Source organism: Lepeophtheirus salmonis, chromosome 3 (assembly GCF_016086655.4).
Source record: "Lepeophtheirus salmonis chromosome 3, UVic_Lsal_1.4, whole genome shotgun sequence".
NCBI lineage: Eukaryota > Metazoa > Arthropoda > Copepoda > Siphonostomatoida > Caligidae > Lepeophtheirus > Lepeophtheirus salmonis.
In genome coordinates this window covers 37,506,737-37,529,131 of record NC_052133.2, presented here as the reverse complement: position 1 = coordinate 37,529,131, position 22,395 = coordinate 37,506,737, and the positions used below count along the sequence as shown (strand labels likewise).

At 30.4% G+C, this 22,395-nt stretch overlaps 2 protein-coding genes across 2 annotated transcripts in view; one reads left to right on the top strand and one right to left on the bottom strand.

Annotated features, from left to right (window-relative positions):
• Positions 1-9,556, top strand: part of LOC121115029 (uncharacterized) — a 74,716-nt gene extending 65,160 nt beyond the window's left edge. The window contains exons 2-8 of the mRNA XM_040709174.2: positions 4,954-5,316; positions 5,538-5,636; positions 5,754-6,678; positions 6,991-7,460; positions 7,511-7,703; positions 8,179-8,522; positions 8,628-9,556. Of these exons, the coding sequence (XP_040565108.1) occupies positions 4,954-5,316; positions 5,538-5,636; positions 5,754-6,678; positions 6,991-7,460; positions 7,511-7,703; positions 8,179-8,522; positions 8,628-8,743 (2,510 nt within the window). The 3' untranslated portion in view covers positions 8,744-9,556. The remainder of the gene's footprint in view (positions 1-4,953; positions 5,317-5,537; positions 5,637-5,753; positions 6,679-6,990; positions 7,461-7,510; positions 7,704-8,178; positions 8,523-8,627) is intronic.
• Positions 9,557-9,852: 296 nt separating this feature from the next.
• Positions 9,853-22,395, bottom strand: part of LOC121115030 (uncharacterized) — a 28,533-nt gene continuing 15,990 nt past the window's right edge. Inside the window, 2 exon segments of the mRNA XM_040709175.2 lie at positions 9,853-10,166; positions 11,448-11,563. Of these exon segments, the coding sequence (XP_040565109.1) occupies positions 10,018-10,166; positions 11,448-11,563 (265 nt within the window). The 3' untranslated portion in view covers positions 9,853-10,017.

The following is a 22,395-nucleotide window of genomic DNA, read 5'->3' as shown; positions in this document are numbered from 1 at the left end:
GCCATCGATATTTTGGAAAAAATCCAATGGATGATAGTTGTTGCGTACCGGTCTTCAGACTGTACCGAACAAATAAGCCCCGACACAACACTAGTCTGTATTACATATTCTGAATCTGTTGATTATTATCAATTTCTATTAACAAAATATTCTGATGTGCCATTTGGAAGTAGCCTTAATTGCTTATCGCTATGAAATTATTCGAAATAGATAAATTTTGTTTGAATGCCCATATTGGATCGAAATTAAATCTTATAAATTAAATGGAGGTTCTTAACTATAGATAACATCCTTGGGTACCTCAGCTCATACTGAAATTTAAATACAAAGGTTATAACTGACCTAAATATGTCTATCAAATATTGTGGTGTATGTATGCTGTTCTAAACAAATGAATTGAACATTTTTTTCCTTTAATGGATTTATATTCAAGATTTTAGTTATGGTAACTCACTGCAAATGTATAATAGTATTTAAATTCCTTATGACATTCTTTACACAATTGTTTTGATTCAATTTTCAATTTTATTTCATAACTATTTTGCTATTTTTGTAAGGGAAAAAATAAGTTTGCAGTACATGTATTGTATATAGTATTCCCTGGTATGACCAAGGGATCCACAGGAGTAATTGAAATCTGCCTCATCCATCAATTTTTTTCATTATATATTTTATGTGAGGAGTAAACATAAAATAAATTATAAACGGAAAAGAAGAAAAATAGATTTTTATCAATTAATTAATTTTATTATTAATTTTGTCTTTTTTTACAATATACATAAATATCAGTTTAGAACCCCAAATTAAAGAATTTTTACTTTAGAGCAAGGAAAATTTTTAACATTGTAAGAAAAATGTGAAAAGAATTAGTTATTCAAAAAATGTACATAAAGATTGTTATTTGAAGAGTAAAACTCAAAAATTTAATTTCAAATAGTGAATTTTTGGGAAAAATAATTCCAAAAATCTACAAAAACATTCACAAGAAAATAAAAAAATTCCAAAAAAATATTAAATATTAAATTTTTTGGAAAAAATTTCATAAATCTATAGCAATTCACAAAAAAAAAAATCTAAAATCTATAACTGTTATAAAAAAATTGAATTTAAAAAAAAAAATTTCAAATATTATTTTTTTGGGGAAAAATTTCAAAAATCCATAGCGATTTACAAAAAGTGAAATTTTTGAAGAAAAAAAATTGAAAAATGAAATTTCAAATATAAAATTTTTTGGAAAAAAATTACAAAAAACCATATCACAGAAAATTAATATTTCTTCAAAAAATTTCCAAAATGAAATTTCAAATATTATTTTTTTGGGAAAAAATTTCAAAAATTCGACAAAAGTGAAATTTTGAAGAAAAAAAATTGAAAAATGAAATTTCAATTTAAAATTTTTTGGAAAAAATTACAAAAAACCATATTTATTCACAGAAAATTACTATTTCTTCAAAAAATTTCCAAAATGAAATTTCAAATATTTAATTTTTTGTAAAAGAAATAAAAATCCATAGTATGTTATATAATGTAGAAAAAATAAATTGGGCATTTTTCCTTTTCTTTCCCTTGCTTTTGGTTCAAGAGCTTTTTTTTTGTATAAGCTCCAGTATATGTATTTCATGAATTGATCTTCATGTACTTTGCTTTGATATATTTTTTAATTAAATCCGTAAAGACGTCTTTTTCCTCCTCTTTGTCCTTAGTAGTAGGAGAAAATACATTATATATTTATGTATAGTTCAAAACGACTATAATTAGTTGGTAAAATTGTAATTCGATATTTTCAAAAAGAAAGAAAAAGGCGAGAGAAGTTTCTTCGTCATTAGATCGAGTACGGGTAGTTCTAGTACTGAATTGTACAATAATCATATATACCGCTTTTGAAGTAGAGAACATCATCTTCATATTATGTACATGGATTGTAGAGTCAAAAACACATATGTTGGAACCCTTAATAAAAGGACAAAGTCGTCGTCTCCTTATAATCAGATATATATACATAATAAATAATGATCTCCCAATTACAGGAGTTCGTTCCATAGTATTTCCCCTTATTTATAAAGATTAAATAACTACTATTTTTATATGTCAAATAATGTTTAAAATATATAATGTAATGATTATGTCATTTCCTAAACATTATTAAATATATTTCAACCTCTTTGACAAATAGAAATATAAACACACTTTTATCATTCTATACTAAGAATTATATTTGAGACGCAGTGACGGCCATAAGGGGGCCACCCCCCACCCAAAAAAACCCCCGTAAAAAGTGAATAAAATATCATTATGAAGCGATAACTCAACGTTTTGATTGACAATTCATTTAACTAGTGACAAATTCATTATAGGCTCTCTAGATAAGTATATCTTCACTGAAAAGGGCAATCAAGTAGTAAACCTGGATTTGTTTTCATATACATTTAAAAAGAAGATATCAAATCAAGATAAAGGATTTGTGAGGCTTGAATCTTCCCGATTAATAATGGAGATAAGGCGTCGTTTTTCCTCCAAAACCAAAAATATGATGAATTCAGGCACTTTCACCAAAGCATTCAATTTTCTTAGACAGGAATGTGATTTTACTCATGGTAAAGCATTATTGAATCAATAAAGACCATTTGTCGGTGAAATTTAATAATGTGCGACGGCTAATAGAATAAAAAGCCCTTCAAGGACAATGCATTTACAGTTTGAAAGATATTTTCCATTTCCTTTGGCATTTCTCTAACCCTTCTTGTAACATCAGAAAGCTGTGAAAGAAGTTTGTAATGCCTTAAGAGACTAAAAAACTATTTGAGAAATAACAGTGGGGATAATCGTACAAGTGATTTAGCTATACTTTCAATAAATGTATAGAGAATGACGAAATTAGAGACCCCTTTGCTCTAAATCACAATAATATAGGAATTTCATTTGTGTAAATAAATATTTACTTTAAAAAGATAATTAAATAAATTTGTTTGATGTTGTTGTATACTTATTAAAGCAATATCATCTTGAAATATATAAACTTTAAACGTTTATATATTTTCTCATGGTTGTTTTACGTGACACATATTAAATGTTGATTAGCAAAAATATCACTTATAGTAAGCATCCCCATAGTATTCCATAGCAACCCCTATCAACGCCACTGTTAAGATGTCTCATATATTTTTTTTGTTATAAAAAGAGGAACATGGATTTTAGCAATGCACAAGTTGACTATTAGCCCACGGGCGGGCTGTATATTTTACAATCATACAAACCTCAGTTCCACAAAAAAACTAAATCGTTCAGAACTTACTATTTTAGTTGTAGTTCCAATTGGGTTACGGAATTCAAAAATAGTGGAACGCACGGTCTCAAGGACTAATGAGTGAGGCTAAAGAGACTTTGAGGAAATAATTGACAAGACTGTTGACACGTCGTTACTTTCACCGAAAATAAATTATGATTCAATAAGTGTGGGGAAACTATTCAAAGCTTAACAAAAGTTAATTCTGATTCAAGGAATCAACGTTTTGAGACCGTGATTAGGAGAAAGCAAGCAGAAAAATCAACATCTGACAAGAAACTACTGTCAGTCGTGTGACCTAATTTCAATAGATGGTACTAATGTTGTAATTAAATAAAGCTTCATTTTAATTAATATATATATTCTACACAAGTTTTAGTTTCTAACTCTAATTTAACTTTTTTTAATTATAACATGCATACCAACTATTAAATTATACCATCCTTTCATATTTAAACGATTGTAATTAAGTATATGTATTTACTAGTAAATAATCAGTCAGCATTTGACCTTTGTAATGACCCATAAAATACTTATATCTAATCAGTAATTTTCATCAAAATAGTCAAAAATGACACCATTAATATATATAAATCATCTAAGGAATAATCCCATTTCTACATTATTTTTGTCACAAATATTGTAAATTCTTCATATAAAATGCTGATTCTCACTTTTTGGTAGCAACTTGTACACACCATATCCATAATATATAATGATCTCCCAATTACGGTAGTACATAAGTTTCATATTATTATTTATACATGATTATAAATAACAATTTTTTAATGTCAAATACAGTTTAAAATGTATATTTTAACGATTTGTGTTTGATTATAATACTACGAACAAGCACATTTAGATCATACATATAATTAATTATAATCATTTGTAAAATCATAAACTGGGGTAGAAATCCCCCACTGATTACAATCAAATGGAATAATAATTTAAAAAAATTATAAAATGGGGTGTGCGTCTACATAATATTTTGTATGTACGATGTATGACCAATGGTTTTTTATTTTATTTCTCTCCCTTATTTGGGCAGATGGTTGTTAGGGTAGCACTCACAACATCATCAGTTGTTGTTATTCTTCGCTACTGCTATGGTATATAGGTGAAATTTCTTGTGCAGAAGTCTTTTAATCTGTCCTCCACCTATGAATGTTCATATCTCCAGTTGTATTTTTGGACAATATACATATGAGGTGAATATTTGAGTTTCTGGCGTGGTCACACACAATATATATGTATACGTTTATAAAATATCTCGAATTTCAATTCCAACCCCCTTTGAATAAGAGAAAAGAAAAGACATATATTCATGTCACACAAAACATAACAATTCAATACATTGTAGTAACAACTCCCCTAGCTTATGCGTAGCTACCTAGATCGTATTCCTGACCTCAGGAGAAATGAGTATGTTTAAATCATTCTCTGTCTTGTGTAGGTGTCCAAAAGATGGATTTCTGATAAGAGAGTAGGAGAATGAAGAAATAAACGTCTTATTTATAAATATTAAGTTTGTTAATAATATCATCTGAGAAAGTAGGAACGTGACATGGATATTAAAATCACATCCATGACATTAAAATCCCTTATGAATGATATTGATGATGTAAAATATTATTATTCTGAGTAATTTTTTCATATTTTCTTTTCAGCATCAAGTGGTCCAAATGTAGAGGGATGTCGCCATTCTAATTGTCGTTTTGGAGCCTCGTGTATAGTGGATGCCAAGAGTGGAGATTCTTATTGTGATTGTAAAGGGATTGATTGCTCTGGACGAATAAATAAACCTGTTTGTGGCTCTGATCATATCACGTATAAGAATGAATGCGACCTGCTACAGGCAGGATGTACCAAAAGAATCAATTTAACTGTTATCTCGGATTTGCCTTGTGAGGAAGCCCATCTTTGTGGTTCTAAGGGATGTCCTTTTGGAGGAAGTTGTGTTCGGACTGGAGGTTTTTATCGCTGTCTTTGTACGCACAACTGCGATGATAAAGAAAATAAAAAAATTTGTGGTAAAGAGACCGATTTCAAACATTGATTTATCAGGGAGCGCACAAGAGGGGAATAGGGGGCCCAAAGCTACCTCACTTTTTAAGAATTTACAATTATCATGCAAAAAAAAGATCTTTGTTTTTAATTTAAGGCCCCTCCAATTTCAAGAATCTATTAATTATTAAGAAAAAACCACTGTGTTAATAATTTTTTGAAAACTTTTTTCTATTACTCCAATTAGGAAACAATAATAAAATTTACAAGAGTCAATGTCATATGGAGTTGGATGCCTGTGAATCTCGGCTAACAAACTTGACCATGAGTTCCCATGATAACTGCTGTAAGATCAAGTTTTATTTCTATTCTACTTTTTTAAACTATCTTTTTGTCCTTCACTTTACCATTTTGATTCATTATTATTTTTTCCTTTTTACTTCCATCCTCCCACGCTCTTTAGACTCATGCAGTCAAACATGTAAATGGAATGAGGATTGTCTCTACTCAGAGAAAAGTGGTAAAAGTCTTTGCAGTTGTCCCGAGTGCCCCTCCGCTGGGAATGAAGAGGAAGATCCAGTTTGTGGAACAGACAATATTACATATGACTCTGTTTGTTCTCTGAGAGCAAGCACCTGTAGCAAGAAACGAGGAAATGACGTACGAGTTAAATACCCTGGGGTCTGTCGAACCATCAAATATGAGAAACCAATTCCTTGTGGAAAGAGTTCCTGTGATTTTGGGGCAGTGTGTGAGGAGGACAGTTATTGTGTCTGCTCTGTTACTTGTAAGGAGGAAGAGCAATTCCCTAAATACTACGCTGGAGCCGTTTGTGGAAGTGATGGACGAACCTACGAAACGGAGTGTGATCTAAGACGTCATGCTTGCAAGATGCAGAAGGAAATTGTGGTGGCCGATTTCAAACCTTGTACACGAGGAGCTACAAGGATTGGAGATTACTGTCTACATGAAGAGTCTGATTGCTTGGCCCTAAACAGTGAATGCGTAAATAATCGGTGTATTTGTCCAGAGGGAACGAGCCCGAATAGTGCAAATACATCTTGTGAAATAATGAAGATAGGCTCACTCTGCGACCCCAATCCCTGTCAAGGAGGGGGCACATGTGATGAACATGATGGAACATTTTCATGTTATTGTCGTTCAGGATTGACAGGCTCACGATGCGAACATGACTTATCACTGACAGATATGAACACAGCCTCCTTCACGGGTCAAGACTCGCATGTAGAAATTAAAATACCAACTGACTCAGTAAAAAGAATGGAAATTGAAATCATGTTTAGAACGTTTAACGTACAAGAGGGGCTATTACTCTATGGACAAAGTGAAAATGAAAATGACTTTATTTCCCTTGGGATTATGGATGGGTAATTATTTTTTCTCGGAACTTCTCTTTAATTAGGCTTTTGTTAGTACGTAGGTTGAGAGATTGAATCTAAATAGTTGCGTTCATTAAATGACATAATAATTCATACATACATACATACCATTAAGGTGTTAACGTTTCAAATTATGAAAATACGATCAGAACATTTCCTTTCTTTATACCTCTCTCTTCTTCGAATAATAAATGTCACGTATTTAAGAACATAAAGTAACGCTATATTAATTACATTTAATTGATGTGCAATTAATATTAATTTAATGCAGTTTTGCCTAATTTATGTTCATTATTTTAGGCATATCATATTCAGCTATGATTTAGGAAGTGGCGCCGTTACTTTAAAATCCCATGGGAAAATTGAAAAGGGCAAATGGACACATTTGGTTGCAAAGCGCTATCATCAAGATGGTTTATTAGAATTAGAAAGAACAGACAAGGTCATAGGTTCCACAAGGGGCTCTCTTCGTACTCTAAACCTTCAGGGACATTTGTGGATCGGGGGCGTGGATCCTAATGATTATCCACTAATGTACAAAGTTCGTAAAAATGCTGGTACTTCCATTGGATTTGTGGGTTGTATCAAGGAGCTCAAGATAAACAAGAAGACTATAAGCCTTCAATCCATGAGAGAGCCTTTGGTGATCCGGAGACGGGGTTTGGTGGAGTGTGAAGAGAATTCTTGCAGTGGGAATCCCTGCAAAAATGAAGGACTCTGTATATCTCAGGTGCAAGGCTTTCTCTGCCATTGCAAAAGGGACTTTACAGGTAAGGAGGGATGATGAAGTAAAGGCTTCTAATGAGACTCTTATATTTAGGAAAGAGCTGTCAAAGACGACGGAATGATCAGTGCGATCCAAATCCCTGTCAAAATAATGGAGTTTGTCATATAAAAGATCGTGGATTCGTCTGTGTTTGCTCTGGATCTGAATACTATGGAACTTATTGCGATCTTAAAACTGCGGATACTCCTAATGATCAACCTGCATATGGGTCTGCAAAGGCTCCTAAGTATGTTTTTTATGCTGTATACTTGAGTGAACAATCGGGTAATTTTTGTCCGGACATCTCATCTTTTTAAATAATCTCCTAAATACTCGAATCCTTCTTTTAAAATTCAAAATATGTTGAGATTTATTGTCATTATGTACAGATGAGAATAATACTGTTACTTGTGACGGAATTTTAGTAGAAAGCTCCAATAAAAAAACGATCCCAAATATAGTTTCTGAAATATATTATAACAATTCGTGCCTGATCTGTCTAAATTGCTTAAAAATACGGTATTTTCTAAAACCGACCGTTTGGGCAAGGAAGGCCAGATTTAGCAAGTGGAAATGTAATTTACTGCCCAAGACGCGCACAAGCGCCCAATTTTCCTCCCCTAAATAATACAGTAGGCATATTTATCATCCAGGGCGTAAAACAGACCAGAATCACACAACTGTATACTGTATTAGCCAATATTTAATTAACTTTTTTTTAGGACTCATTTTAACAACACCCTTGCGTTTGATCTTAAAAAGAGTCTGGGACTCACAGAAGAGGCTCTAATGGAATTAGAAGTATCATTTTTGAAGAAAGACCCCGGCTCCCTCGGTCGTTTGAAAATATCTTCTACAAAGACAGGTCTTTTAAAACTGCAATTATCCGACTCTCAAGGAGCCTTGACGGAGTGGATTACGTCACCTCCCTTCTTTGTCTCGGATAATCGTCCTCATAATATCATACTTAATATATACCGTGGAGAATTGGATTTGGATGTGGATGGGATGAGTGCATTCACAGCTGTGAATATAGATGAATCTTTTCATATCCTTGGGTTCAAAGGTAAAGTAGATTTAAACATTTGATTATCATCAGTGTGGATGTAAGTCCATTTATTACGCTTCTTTATTTTTTTTTTTTCATATATTATTGATTGGAATATAAAAGGACTTGCAAGGAGACAGAATGGATGTTTAACCAACATTCGTTTATCCCTCTCAAGTGACTCCACGTCGTCCATGAATGAGAGGGAGGAAATTGTGGAGCCCCCCGACTCTTGTTAAAGGAATGATATGAAAATGAGTCCATAATACTACGATTTCACCCCATAGAGAGAGAAAATATATAGTGACAACAAATGGATTTCGATTGACAGTTCGGCATTCTAAGGCTATGGTAGATTAAAATCTTCTATTAGCAGCAATTAACATCAGCTAAGACAAAGGATAAAAACACATATATTCTAATACCTTGAGATACGAGTGTCACAACATGTTCGAGAGTTTAAGGCAACAGATTACGAGAGCCACTTGAAACTATTTTTTTATTTTCTAGTTATTTTTTTTTTTGGCAATAAATTATTTGAATTGCGAGCTCTGTACATGAACGATGAAAAACTCGTACCTCGAGGTGTTACTCTACGGCATTTTATCCTAGGGTTTAAAGGTGTATTTTAACAAAGGAACCCCAGTTGATTGGTTAGATTCTTATAATACACCAACAGAGCCAATCAGAATTGAATATTATTATACTATTGGATTGCCGAACAATAAGAAAGACAAACAACTGTGACGTCACATTGTACTCATTGAGTCTAATAATATCCTTGCTCAATCATTCGCCCATCCTGATGCTCTATATATCGTATTCTTTCTCTATGCTAACCCCATGCTCATCATCTGTGATATTATCAACTACATAAATCTAAAAGGCTGTGCTTTTAATCAATCTTTGTTTCTTTTCATTTTCAAACAATATATATTTATGTATGTATGCATCTTATATAATATATAAATAATAATTATAATTTCTGTAATAACATTAAATGTCATTTTTTTTTTACAAAATATATATTGAATTAAAATAATTATTGCGATGAATATACGTGTATTGTTATTAATTAATTTGTTCACACGACACAAGAAGAAAGAATATAGAGTATTAATAATAAAAATCACGGAACAAACAATGAATAGCATCGACGCAACCTCGACTAAAATCCTTTGCGAAGATTAATTTAATATTTTCTTCATCTTTTCTTTTCTTCTAAAAAATAATCATTTTATAATAACGACGACGTCGAGAAGGGAAAAACAGAGATATAATAATAACTAATATATAAATGTGCGACATTCTTTGGTCCAAAAAACAAAAAAAAATCAAAAACAAACGGTGAGAGATGATCGTCGTTCGTTTTGTAATTAAAATAAAAGTGAAATAAAATAATATAAAATATGTGTTCTATGGTTTAATAATAATAAAATAATACAAAAGTCAAATTGCGTCTAAAAACGTTGGAAGGTGGCGGCGCGTCCTGCGTGTTGCGTGGCAGGGCTGTTTATTGCTGACCAGATGGAGAAAGGGATTGAAGTGAAGCTAGATCGAATCCTGTGTTAGGTCCTGGTGGTGTTCCACTATTACTATAGCCTCCATAATTGGGGATTCCTGCCCAATGTTCGCTCTTGATAGAGCCAACGATCCCAAAATCTAAAAAAAAAAAGAGTATTTATAAAATAACTACGTAAATCGATCAGTGACGTCATAACAGAGTAGAACAATTGGCTATTACCAGGGGCGTCCGCAGAGATAGGGCTGGAGGAGCTGACCCCCCTATTAAGGAATTTTTGCTTTTTACTTTAAATTTTAATATTCTAAATTTAACTTAGCTCTCAAAATTTCTTTACAAAAAAATTAATTTATACATTTTTTCTCTAAAAACTTTAAATGCTTAAATTTTTTTCCCCAAAGTTTAATTTTCTCTAATATCTATATATTTAAATTGTTTTCTAAAGAATTTAATACTTAAAATTAATTTTTAAAATTTTTGCCAAAAAAATTGATGTTTTGTGAATAGTCATAGATTTTTTTAAATTTTTTCCCAAAAATTTAATATTTGAAATTTAATTTTTGAATTTTTTTCAAAAAATGTAATTTCCTGCGTATAACTATAGATTTTTGATTTCTTTGTGAATAGCATTTGGAATTTAAAAAGCAAATAAAGTCAAAAACCATGTACCCCCTCCCCAATTTAATCCGGCGGACGCCTCAGAGTACCTCCCAAAAAACTGTTTTAAACATTTCTTTATTATATTTAAATCAATATATGACGTCATATTAATAAAACTAAACCCTTCTTTTTTATGAATAACTTTTTGGATCCCTATTAGTTCTTCTCAATCTGTGGAGTCAGCTCCATATGTATAACATTACAAGACTTGTTTTTGCGAGAAAGTCACTGCCTAAATTGCCTTATACCAATGGTTCTGTACACTTTAAACTCTATAACCCAATTTTATTGATTTTATTTTAAAGATTATTTATTTTCGCCCAAATATTTCATAGAAAGGATATTAGTTCCGTGCGGTTAAGAACCGCAGTCCTTATAAGGACCTTGAGCTCATATGGATATGTTTAAAAAAAGATTCAAAATCATTTTTTTTAAAGAATCAAAACTTTATTCAACTTAAAGATGAAGAAAAAAGATTCAAAAATTGTTTTTAAATAAAAATTGAACTCATGTTTATAAAAAAAAGAATCAAAAATCACATCTATTTTGAAAGTAAGATAAAGTTATCCCATAAATTTACTTCAGTCTCTTTCCTAAAATACCATAAAATTGAACATAAACAAGCATTTGTATGATACAAAATCAACAAATTGCTCATTATTAATATACAAAAAAAAGAAACCAAAGATTTTTGATTCCATCACAAATCAAAAAGTTTGAGAAGAACTAATATACATAATTATATACAATCATTCACTTACTTCTGAGTACAGGGGATTGCTCCATGAGGCATTGTTTGTTGGGAGAATAGCAGTCATTGGGATATTTCAATTCCCCGCTGTCTAGACCAGTAGGGGACTCCAAAGGACCCGATTCACTGAAATAATAAGAGGGATTGATATTATAATATTTATTGCATATAAGTGTGATAAGTGATTACTCAGAAAAAACAAACAATGCATATATATTTACAAATTAGAAGTAAGAAAAAAAGAGAATCAAGAATGCTTTTGAAATTTGATTCTGATAAATTCTTTTTTTTATTTTACAAATAATATCAGTACATATGTATATGAAAGAAATTCAATTGTTCTTTTATTTTTATTTATTTTCTGTCAAGATTTATTTATTTCCCTTTCCTTTCTTCCCTTTCTTTTTCTCTCTGGAAGGAGAATACTTTTTGACAAAATTGTATTTTACTTTTATATTATATAATATAACATTAAATAAACGTAATCACAAGACAGAAAGAAATACATGGTAATGTAGAATCTTATAAGAGACCTCTTGAAGAATCAGAGGAGAAGTAAGTAGCAAAAAAAGAAGGAAAAATCCTGCTCGTTTTATTGTATAATAATATGAGGGGTTAAACATTTAGTAGAGAGAGAGAGAACGACATAATATCGAATTTCAACAACGATAATAAAGGAATAATAATAATAATATGGGGTGTCTTTTATATTGTTGGAGGACAGAGGGGAGCACCCCGTGATTGTGCTCCTCTCAAACATAGATTATTCTTATTATTAGGAGGGAGGGTGTATTATTATACTATATTATAAGGATTGTTCATATTATTCATATACTATATATATAATAACGACGATGACAAATATGAGGCAGAAAATGAAAGAATTCTTCATCACTATTTAACGATTTTTGAAAAGAAATAAAATAAGCATTTTGCTAAAAAAAGGTTAAGTCTCCATTACTTCACTGGGGTGTTTATTAGGGATGTACCGGCAACTAATAGTTAGGTCATTTAGATAACCAGAAAATGCTGTTAATTTAGCGTAATTAACGGAATTTTACACTTTTTTTTCTCTTTTTGAAATATGTTTGGTCAAAAAATATGGGATTTTGCAATTAGGATCAATTTTAAATATTAATCTATGAAATCCCACATCTTCTGTAATACAATCATTTATTCAATCATCTAAGCGAAATTTTTGGATCGAAAATCATTAATATCACATAGCAATGGGTACGACAGCATGTGCGGCACTGGCGACTGAACCGTAGGGGACAAGGGGACATTGCCCCTTCACACCATTTTGCAGAATTTTTATACTTAACAAAATAAAAAAAATCTTTTGTTTAAAAAAATTTAAATGATATAATTTTCAGAAGAAAAAAAAATTCAATTTACCTTTAAAAAAGCTGTTAAAAAAGGTTTTTTATATCTTAGAAAAAAATTATTTGATCAAATTTCGCATTTATAAATGAGATAAAAAAACTTTTCAGACAAAGTTGCCAAACAAAGGCCAAGAGTACAATGGCATATATCCTCCTCTTTCAAGACCTAAAAAGTATCTAAGTGAGAGGCTGAGCAAGACTAGCTAGGGTAGTGGTTCCAGTGAGATTTTACAATATCAGAATTATTACACGGATATTTACACGGAATTGTTGATCGTTGCTTCCCTAGTGTGTATCCTCCCCAGAGACTGAAATATTATTTTGGGATATCTTGTGCGTATAACAATTTTTCATAACATTCTCTATGTAAATTCTTAACTTATCATATAGAGCATTTACACGTAACTTAGGCATTGTTGATACGGACCATTTTGGGGCCCTAAACAACCAAGTTTTATAAAAATGAAAACCCTTCTTTCATAAATATTAAGGAAAATAGTGAGTTATTGGATAGTGAGAAAATGCTACCAATAATTAGATATTTTTCCCTAATCGATCAAAAAAAAATATATATAAAAATTCAACAAATCCTTGCCATGTGTATGTGTTTTTTTTTTTTTTTTTTTAATATAGGACTTTGATTTAATTCATATATCAGTGTTTATCATTGGGATCAAGTAGTATTCAAGTGTAAAAGTTAAGTCTATTTTTATTCATGAAGCCATTTATTTAATTTTTACTCTGATTTACTCAAAATTAGTTTATTTTATGTAGTAAAAAATATCAACTTTGAGCCTCCAAAATGACTTTTCCTTCAAATATGATGAAATTTATGACATCAGTGAAAATTCTCTGTACATTTTGTGTCCGGAGGACTTTTACTTCATTTATTATCGATGTTACAAAGAATATTTTTCATCTAGTCTTATTATTAATCTACAACTCCAATAACAAAATATACGAAAAAGTGTGGGAGATTTCTTATTGTATATAGAACATGTCTTGTTTCATAATATTATTAATTTAGATATAATCAATCCTCTAAAGTAGTGTGGATCTTCCTGTAAATGTTATAATATTCATTCTCCCAAACTCTCAATCGCATTTAATTGTGAAAATATATTCCTGGTCCAAAAATTTTAACATCTAAGCGACATTAAGAGATAACCCTCCGCTCTTAAAGTTTTGACTAAAATTGTAAATTTCTCAACATTTTCTAAAGTCAACATTTATTTTGCACAGTGAAATTTTATTATGCAGAAAACAAAATGCAAAAATTTGATTTGTAAGGGTCACACTACTATTTTAGATGATGAATCCATAGATGGATTGATCATAATTGTAATAAAGAATAGTATGTTCATTCATGCGTTTATATCATATGTAAAAGTTACTAAGGACAAATACTTTTAATGTTCCTGGAATGTACATTTTAATGTTGGGGTGGATAAACCCCCCAGGGAATAACTTACGTTAAGATTTAAAGGAAAGGAATAGAGGGGGTTAAAAAGAGAAAAAAAATAAAGGGGAAAGGAATAATGTACACAATATATACATAGAGGCAGAAAATCAATTAACTTCTCATAAGAAATAATAATTATGCATTTTGACGGTTTTTTCCTTACTTTTTTTTTAGTTTTTGTTATTTTCAAGAAGCTTAAATGGATATTTTAAATATATAATATATATCCATTTATATAATATATATATATAATTAATACAAGAAATTGCATTGCAAGGATTTCCCTACAGACGTTTCCCAACTTTTAAATAGGATTCTATTTTCCCTACTTTGTATTTGAATTTTTTAAAGGAATTAATGTTGTAGACATTATTACTCCAGATATATTCCTTATCTATAAATATCCGTTACGGTCACAATTTTTTAAATTATTGCAATATAGATATTTTTTTAAATATAACTCAAATAACTAACTCGGGGGTTCTGAAACTTTGCGTCAGTGGTGCTCTGGAACAGTGTTTTCCAAACTATGTATATCGGACTTAGAACTTTCTTTAGTTCAAAACTTTGCTCGATAAAACTTTTCCTCAGATAATGTTTTGCACGGAATCCCAGAAAGTATACAGATGAATCTACTTTGAAAAACACATCCTAAGGGGACCGTAAAGGGTTTTCAGGTTTTTTTCTACATGAATTCTTCATATAAAAATATTATTCATCCCCTATAAAGAATCCTCGAATTATCTCAAATTTAATAAGGAAACCACCATGCAAAAAGTCTTTGAATAGTGTGCAAACTACAGAACTAACTACATATACATGTAATGTTTCGATTTACTTCGTTGGTAATTTTTTATCACTATTTGATACCCATCACTTTTCATCTTTGAAACGGTTTTGAGAACAAATTTGGAGATCCGTCCCATAAAAACACGTTCTGGACCGATAATATTTTACAATTAACTGCAATTGATGAGTTCTATGATCAACTTGCAAATGAACAAATTTGCTTTAATAATAAAGTGAAAATAAATGACTCATTTCAATATGAGTCTACCTATAAAATAACGGTCAGCAGTATGAGAGCAATTAAGTTTTGGTTCACGGTATGAAATTGCGAAGTGGGCCGAAATATTGCTCTAAATGGAGTTTGAAGTAATCATATAAGAGCGAAAATTCAATGATGACGTCAAAATATGTTACTCATTTCAATGTCACTGACCGATAAAAGAATGGTCAACAATATGAGGCTATGTTCAATGTGGATTGAAATATTGGTCTAAATCGTTTTTTTTAGATAATACTGCAAATTTACATCAATGATCTCGATGTGAGTTGACAATCAGTGGTTTAAGAACGATTAAATTTCCTATCATAGTATGTGGACCAAAATATTGGTCGTAATCGGTTAATAAGCGAAAAATAAGGGATATCAGACCGACTCTCAACACTAATATATATATGTTGAACGCAGAACATCACCAATGATTAGAAAGATTTTGATTTAACTCTATAATTAAGGACAAATTCGTTAATAGAGACTCTTTCGTTTTGAATATTATTGAGGGGAGAACATCCCACTTAATAATAGAGGGGGATTTAGCCTATAATGAAACAAACCATCAATAGGACGTGATGTTCATTTTTATTACTATATATATATGTGTACGAGTATACACAACATTAATGCTCACTGGTGTCGAGTTTCCAACTTCACCTTTCAATTATTATATAACTACTAACTGCTACTAACTGCATAATTTGTACAATGTACAGATTAGGATGTCTCTCTCGGGATAACAGGATCCCGTTTTCCCGGGATGAATCGGAGTTTTACACGGGTAATCTTCATTAGATTATTTCATAATATAAACTCCATTTAATTGTATATTATTGGTCATACCCGGCCTTGCCTGGAGTAATTGGCGTTGGGCTAAAAGGCAGCCTTTGCTTTAATAATATATACAAGTTTACTCCTCAAGAAATCCTCTGTGTGTTACCAAATACTTATTTTAATTTATGAATGATAGAATAATGACCCGAGTTTGACAAAAAAAAATATAATGTAGTAACTGATGAGTACTTTAGTCTCTAGGGCGCATATTGACAAAAACACTGCTCTCGATGCTACATACAAAACGCCAGTGAGAGTTAATTCATTTTTACATACACGCGTTTTTATTTTATACCAATCTTAAATTTTATTTTATTAATACGACTAAATTGTTTTTTCTTCGATAAAAAATATGATATACATTAGGGAGCACTATATACAGTACACTATGTATGCACGCTCAATGCCACATACAAAACGACTGGGACATTTCATAAATATGAAAGAATGTTATTTTTAGATCAGTATATGTCTGTAATACACATTAGGGAGCATTATATATGGTGCACCCTGTCAATGTTTGTCACACATATATTAGAGGTAATTCTATAAATTGAACGTTAAATACAAATTGAAGAATGACCAAAATACAGTGTGCACCTTTTCTACAAATATCTTTAATAAAATTATGTATTTGGAATATAATATGCGTTTTTGAACCAGTCTGAAATGTAACATTTCAGATTTTTTATAGGTTGATTTTAGTGATGCATAGGTTGAATCACTAATTGGTTGTTTCACCAATTATTAGTGTGTTCCTCACTTATTGACAAATTGGGATACAATATTCAATCAAGCGAGACCTACAAGCTCTAAAAACCATACTGTGCACAATAACAAAATGATAATCGAGAATATATTTGTAGGACTGTCTTAAAATGAATTATTTCTACTGAAAAAGAAGTACTTCAATCACCCATTATTTATTATTCACTAACGGGATTCCGAAATTTAAAAAAAAATCCCGGGAAATTAGAAACCCTAGTAGAGACATAAAAACGTCATTCCTCCTAATAAAGTTATTCTTGTATGAGCATAAAATATACATACAACATCTTAAAACAACATGTTCAAGAAAAGTAAAAAAAAAAAAAACTCTCTTGACCTTTTCTTCTTTCCTTCAAAATCAGGTTGTTATTATTTTTGAAAAAAAAAGAAAAACTATTAACGAAACAGATGTTAGAAAACACCACGAATATGTTTTTTAAGAACCACCGCCACTACATCTACCGTCACCTTCAAGGGGAAAGAAAAACGAAGTGAACAAAAAATAATTAAGAAGTCACTCATTTCATCCACTTGTTGTTATTGTTTTTTTTAAAGAAAAAAATGAAAAAACTTTTTAAAAAAATCATCTAATTGAATGTTCCCTTACACCACCACAAAATTCATTATAAATAAGTAATGGACTCAAAAGTCAGCCGTTAATCCATGTAACTATGTCAAGATATATATTTGACAAATGTTTTTTGATGAATATTCGACTTTATATATATATATAAATATTTATTTTTTTGGGGTGGGGGGAGTTGGTTTTTGGAATGTTTTTCAAAAAAATCCACAGCAAAAATTCCTTTATTTTCTTTTGGGGGGGGGAGGTCCAGCCCACTCCCTACGGACACCCCTATACCAGTTTAATTCGTTCCTTGACGGAGCTCGTAAGTCAAAGAAATGGTTCCTATGAAAAAATATAAAACAAGTCCATTTGTCAACTCTCGACCAGCTTGTTTCAATATAAAAAAATCGTAGGTCAACATAAATTTTAGCTCTGAATACAGTTTGCATCTTTAAAAACTCGTATATACAAGTACTATAAGAGTTGTAAAATATATTATATTTGATAGTCGCGAGGTTTTTTGTATTGGCTGCCTGAGCAATGTTTGTTATTTATTTTCCAACCCTGTTATTATTAATAATTTTATCTTTATAGATTATTTCAGTATAAAGTAATTGCTTTTATGTAAAATACGAAGAGGGCATATGTGTAACTCCTTATTTGACTCAAAGTACCTAGATTTGATGATCGTCATGGGAGTAATTCTTGCCAATGTCCTTGTAAAATACAGAGTGGGATTGTTGTTAATTTCCTTCATCTTTTAGGTACTCACAGCTAATCTAATGGAACGTCATAACAGATAAATTGCCCTTCTTCAAAACATTATTCAAATTGTCAGGCATACCATGTTGATTTTCTGTTTCATTTTTTTAGCATACCGGTAGCTAATATTTTTAACAACTATAAGTATTAACTTATTACATATGACATACGTAATATATATATATAGGGTTAACTGATCCAAAACTTTGTCAATTGAGCTTTTTTATTTGTTAAATGTCAAGTCTTGTCGATTAATTCTCTGGAACGTCGATTCACAAGCAAGTTAGATTGATATTTTGTCAGACTGAGTTTGTATTATATTTGTCAGGGGTGTTTGCAGGATTATATATTGGGGAGGCCTTGGCTTTTGGATTAATTTTTTTTTTGAAAAAAATGTAAAAAAACAAAATATACAAAAATTTAAAATTTTTGAAAAAAATTTCCAAACATTAAATATCAAATATCACACTTTTTCGAGAAAAAAAAAACAAATCAAAAATTAATAAAATTCCAAATATTGATTTGTAAAAAAAATTTCAAAAATCCACAAATATTCACGACATATTAAATTTTTTTTAATTTTCAAGGTAAAAAATTAGAAAAATTTAATTCAAATAAAAAGAATTCGAAAAAAAATTTCGAATATTAAATTTTCTAGTAAAAATTCCTTAATTGAGGGAGGGGGCTAAAGCACCTCCAGCCCACCCCTACTGCTGCCCCTGTTTATATTCTTCTTCGACGAAATTGATTATCATCAAAATCTATAAACCCATTATTTCTTATTAACACTTTGGAGTCATAGTAAATTGCAAATTAAAGTAGTAAACATTATTTTGACAATGGTGGGCCAAATTAAGTCAAATAAATCAAATTATGGTTTGAATCTATAGTTAACAATGTATAAGTTCATTTGAATAAGAGGAATCATTCTGTAATTAATTAATATTCAGTTACCTTAAAATAGTCATAAATAATCCAAATAAAGCAATATATAATTTATAACTATTTTATATGAATTAAAAATCTTCCAAAAGGTTGTAAATGATTCTTTCCCAAAATGATAATTTTATATATAAAAAAACACATTAAATATTGTATAGCGTGTACTTATTTAATCGTTTATGTATTAACATAAAATATTTTGAAAAATGGCACACATCAACAAATGGCTTCTTGGCCACAAATACAGGACTAATTATGGGCACTACAAGTCTGTATATATGTTGTGTTCAAATTGCAATTTCTGTTCAAGTTGTAACTTGTATAAACAGACTGTACAAGTTACAATTTCTACGTATCATTACATTGTATTAAATTACAACATCAGTCATTTTAATATGACCAACTAGGTTAATTGACCCCATCATTTCATTTTGATCTATTGTAATTACGCATTTATTATGTATTTATGAGTAATGTAAGAGTATGCACTTGTACTTTAGAATGTGCCTCCGTCTGCTTATTATAAATTTGTTATTTTCATTTAAAAAAATCGAAAATTACATCATAATTATATCAACCATATATGTAATATTACATTTTTACCTTGTCCTCACCCAAAGTACAGTAAATTCTTCATTTAAAATAGTGTTGTTTCGACTTCAGTCAAACCCAGTTGAGTTATTAAATTAGAAAAAAAAACTAACAAGTATTTTGATCCGAAAATTCTAGACCGCTATGATTCAGTCCTTAAAAAATCAGTCCGGACCTGTTTCAAAGTAGAAAGCTTTATAGATCAGTCGCAAAGAAAAAATTGGTGTGTATCCGTCTTACAAAAAAACAGGCAAGAACCGTCTCGTTTAACATTTGGTGTAGACCGAATCTCTATATGAACTGTTGATAACATCAAATTTGTTTCAAAATTGTCAAATGTGTTGCATAAATCAGGATAGGGGAAAAAATCAGCACATAGATGGAGACCGCAAAAAGAAATGGTCCACGATTGGGAAACTATGAAATGTTGGTCTATAGTCGGAAATCGTAGTTGAAACCAAAATATCACTCCAAATTAGTCTAATCCGATTCTATAGATAAATTGTTGAGTGATTCAAAATTGTGAAATTTGTTAAAATGACATCTTAAGAAGTAAAATACGTTGCATAAATTAGTACATAGGGTCAGAAATTGACCCATAGACTAGATAAAAAAAATAGATCCACGATTTGAACGTGGTTAAATTTCAGTCTATAGTCAGGGACCGCGGTCTTGAACAAAATATCGGTCCGAATCAGTTTAGACCGATTCAACATATAGATGGCGTCATGTATGCTTCAAAATGGTAAAAATCGATAAAATGATGTCTTAACAAGTTGTTGTCTTGCATAAATCAGTCAAGCGAATAAAATCTATCCATAGATTGAGACTTAAAAACACCAATCCAAAATTTGAAAACGATTTAATTTCACTCTATGGTGTAAATTTGCTGTAGAAACTTATTTTGAGTCCAAAACGGTCTAGATCGATTCTATAAATGAATTATTGAAAGGCGTCATGCGATTTGGAAAATTGTAAAGTTCATTAAAATCACGTCAAACAAGTTAAATGTTTTGCATAAATCAATATAGGGAATAAAATCAATCTACAGATTGAGACTGTAAAAATCAGACCATGATAGAAAACCATTAAATTTCTGTCTCAACTCAAATAACCGAATTTTGGTCTTGGACCGAGTCTCGTGTCTGACCCCTAGTACGTATACACAAAGCATGATTTTGTAATTTTTGTTTGATTAATTATATATTTATAATATACAGTTAATATAATCAAATCACCACTCTTCTTTACTCCCTTTAATCAAACGTCGATGAAAGACGTTTCTGATAAGATATTTAAAAAATCAAAAAAAAAAATATATATATATATTTAAAAAACATTGAATAATAATAAATAATATCATACTAATAATAAAAAAAGAAAGGAAAAGAAAGAGAAATCGGATACCTAATGACCCTTAGTAAACGCCACTTCGTATTTCAATAGAGAGGGAAAGAGAGATAAAAATATAAAAATCTGTTGCTAGATTTTTTTTCCTTCTATTTCTATGTCAGTACTCGAATTACATCTAAATATTTTCTTTCTTCTTTTATTTTTCAAAGAAAAATGAAGAAAAATCATCATTGGAGCAACTTCATCAGAAGAATATATAAATTGTTTTTTTTTTTTTTGTTATTATTATTTCATCTTCTTTACATAATAATAATAATAAACTACAAGTTGTTGGTTGTGACCTTTGTGTACATATACATATTATTTTTTATTAAGTAAAAAAGTTCCTTCAAAAACTACTTGTATGTGAATGTACTATGTAATACGTAATATGAGTACCGCATGTGTTCAAAAGTCTACTCTGTTTCTGCCTATATGTACTAGTTAGAAAACACAATTAATGACCCTAAGAAAATGTACATTTTCCTTCCTTGTAGAACTTCTTTAAGTATTCAAGTACAAAGTGCCCCCTCCCCAAAAAACACATCCAAAACAAAAAGTGGATTTTATGCATAGACAATCCATTTATTGCACTCCCCAAAATAATACTACTACAAATACTCATTATTTATGGGCAAAAAGTAACGGAAATTACACATAAATATAAATATGACTATTAGTTTGTATTGTAATGGTAATAAAAATACGGCAAAATACTCCTGTGGCAATTAATATATTAATAGAAAAGGACATCCGGAAATGAAATGAATCTATAGAAAATGGAAGTCCATAAAAATTAATTCACTAACTAACTCACAACTATGAGTTTGTAAACCCATAACTAAACATCATATATATGTGGTGTGTCAATATATTAAAACAGGGATTCTTAACAAGCTACCCACGGGTCAAATCCGGCCTATGAAGCGGATTTAATAGCAATGATAAAATATAAAATAATTTATCAAAGGTCTGATCAGAAAATTAGATCAAAGATTTCAAAACTTTGATTGTGGTTTTTAACTGGTGAAGTACCCGTTTTTATCCCTGCCCAATGGGCTATGGAATGGGCAGGTTCATTTATTTGTATAAAAATATGGGAGCGTTCCTGGACTGCAACTTGAGGTGATTGACCTGCAATCAAATGATGAATTGAAGAACGTGTTTCAGTCATCTCCTTAAACTGAATAATTT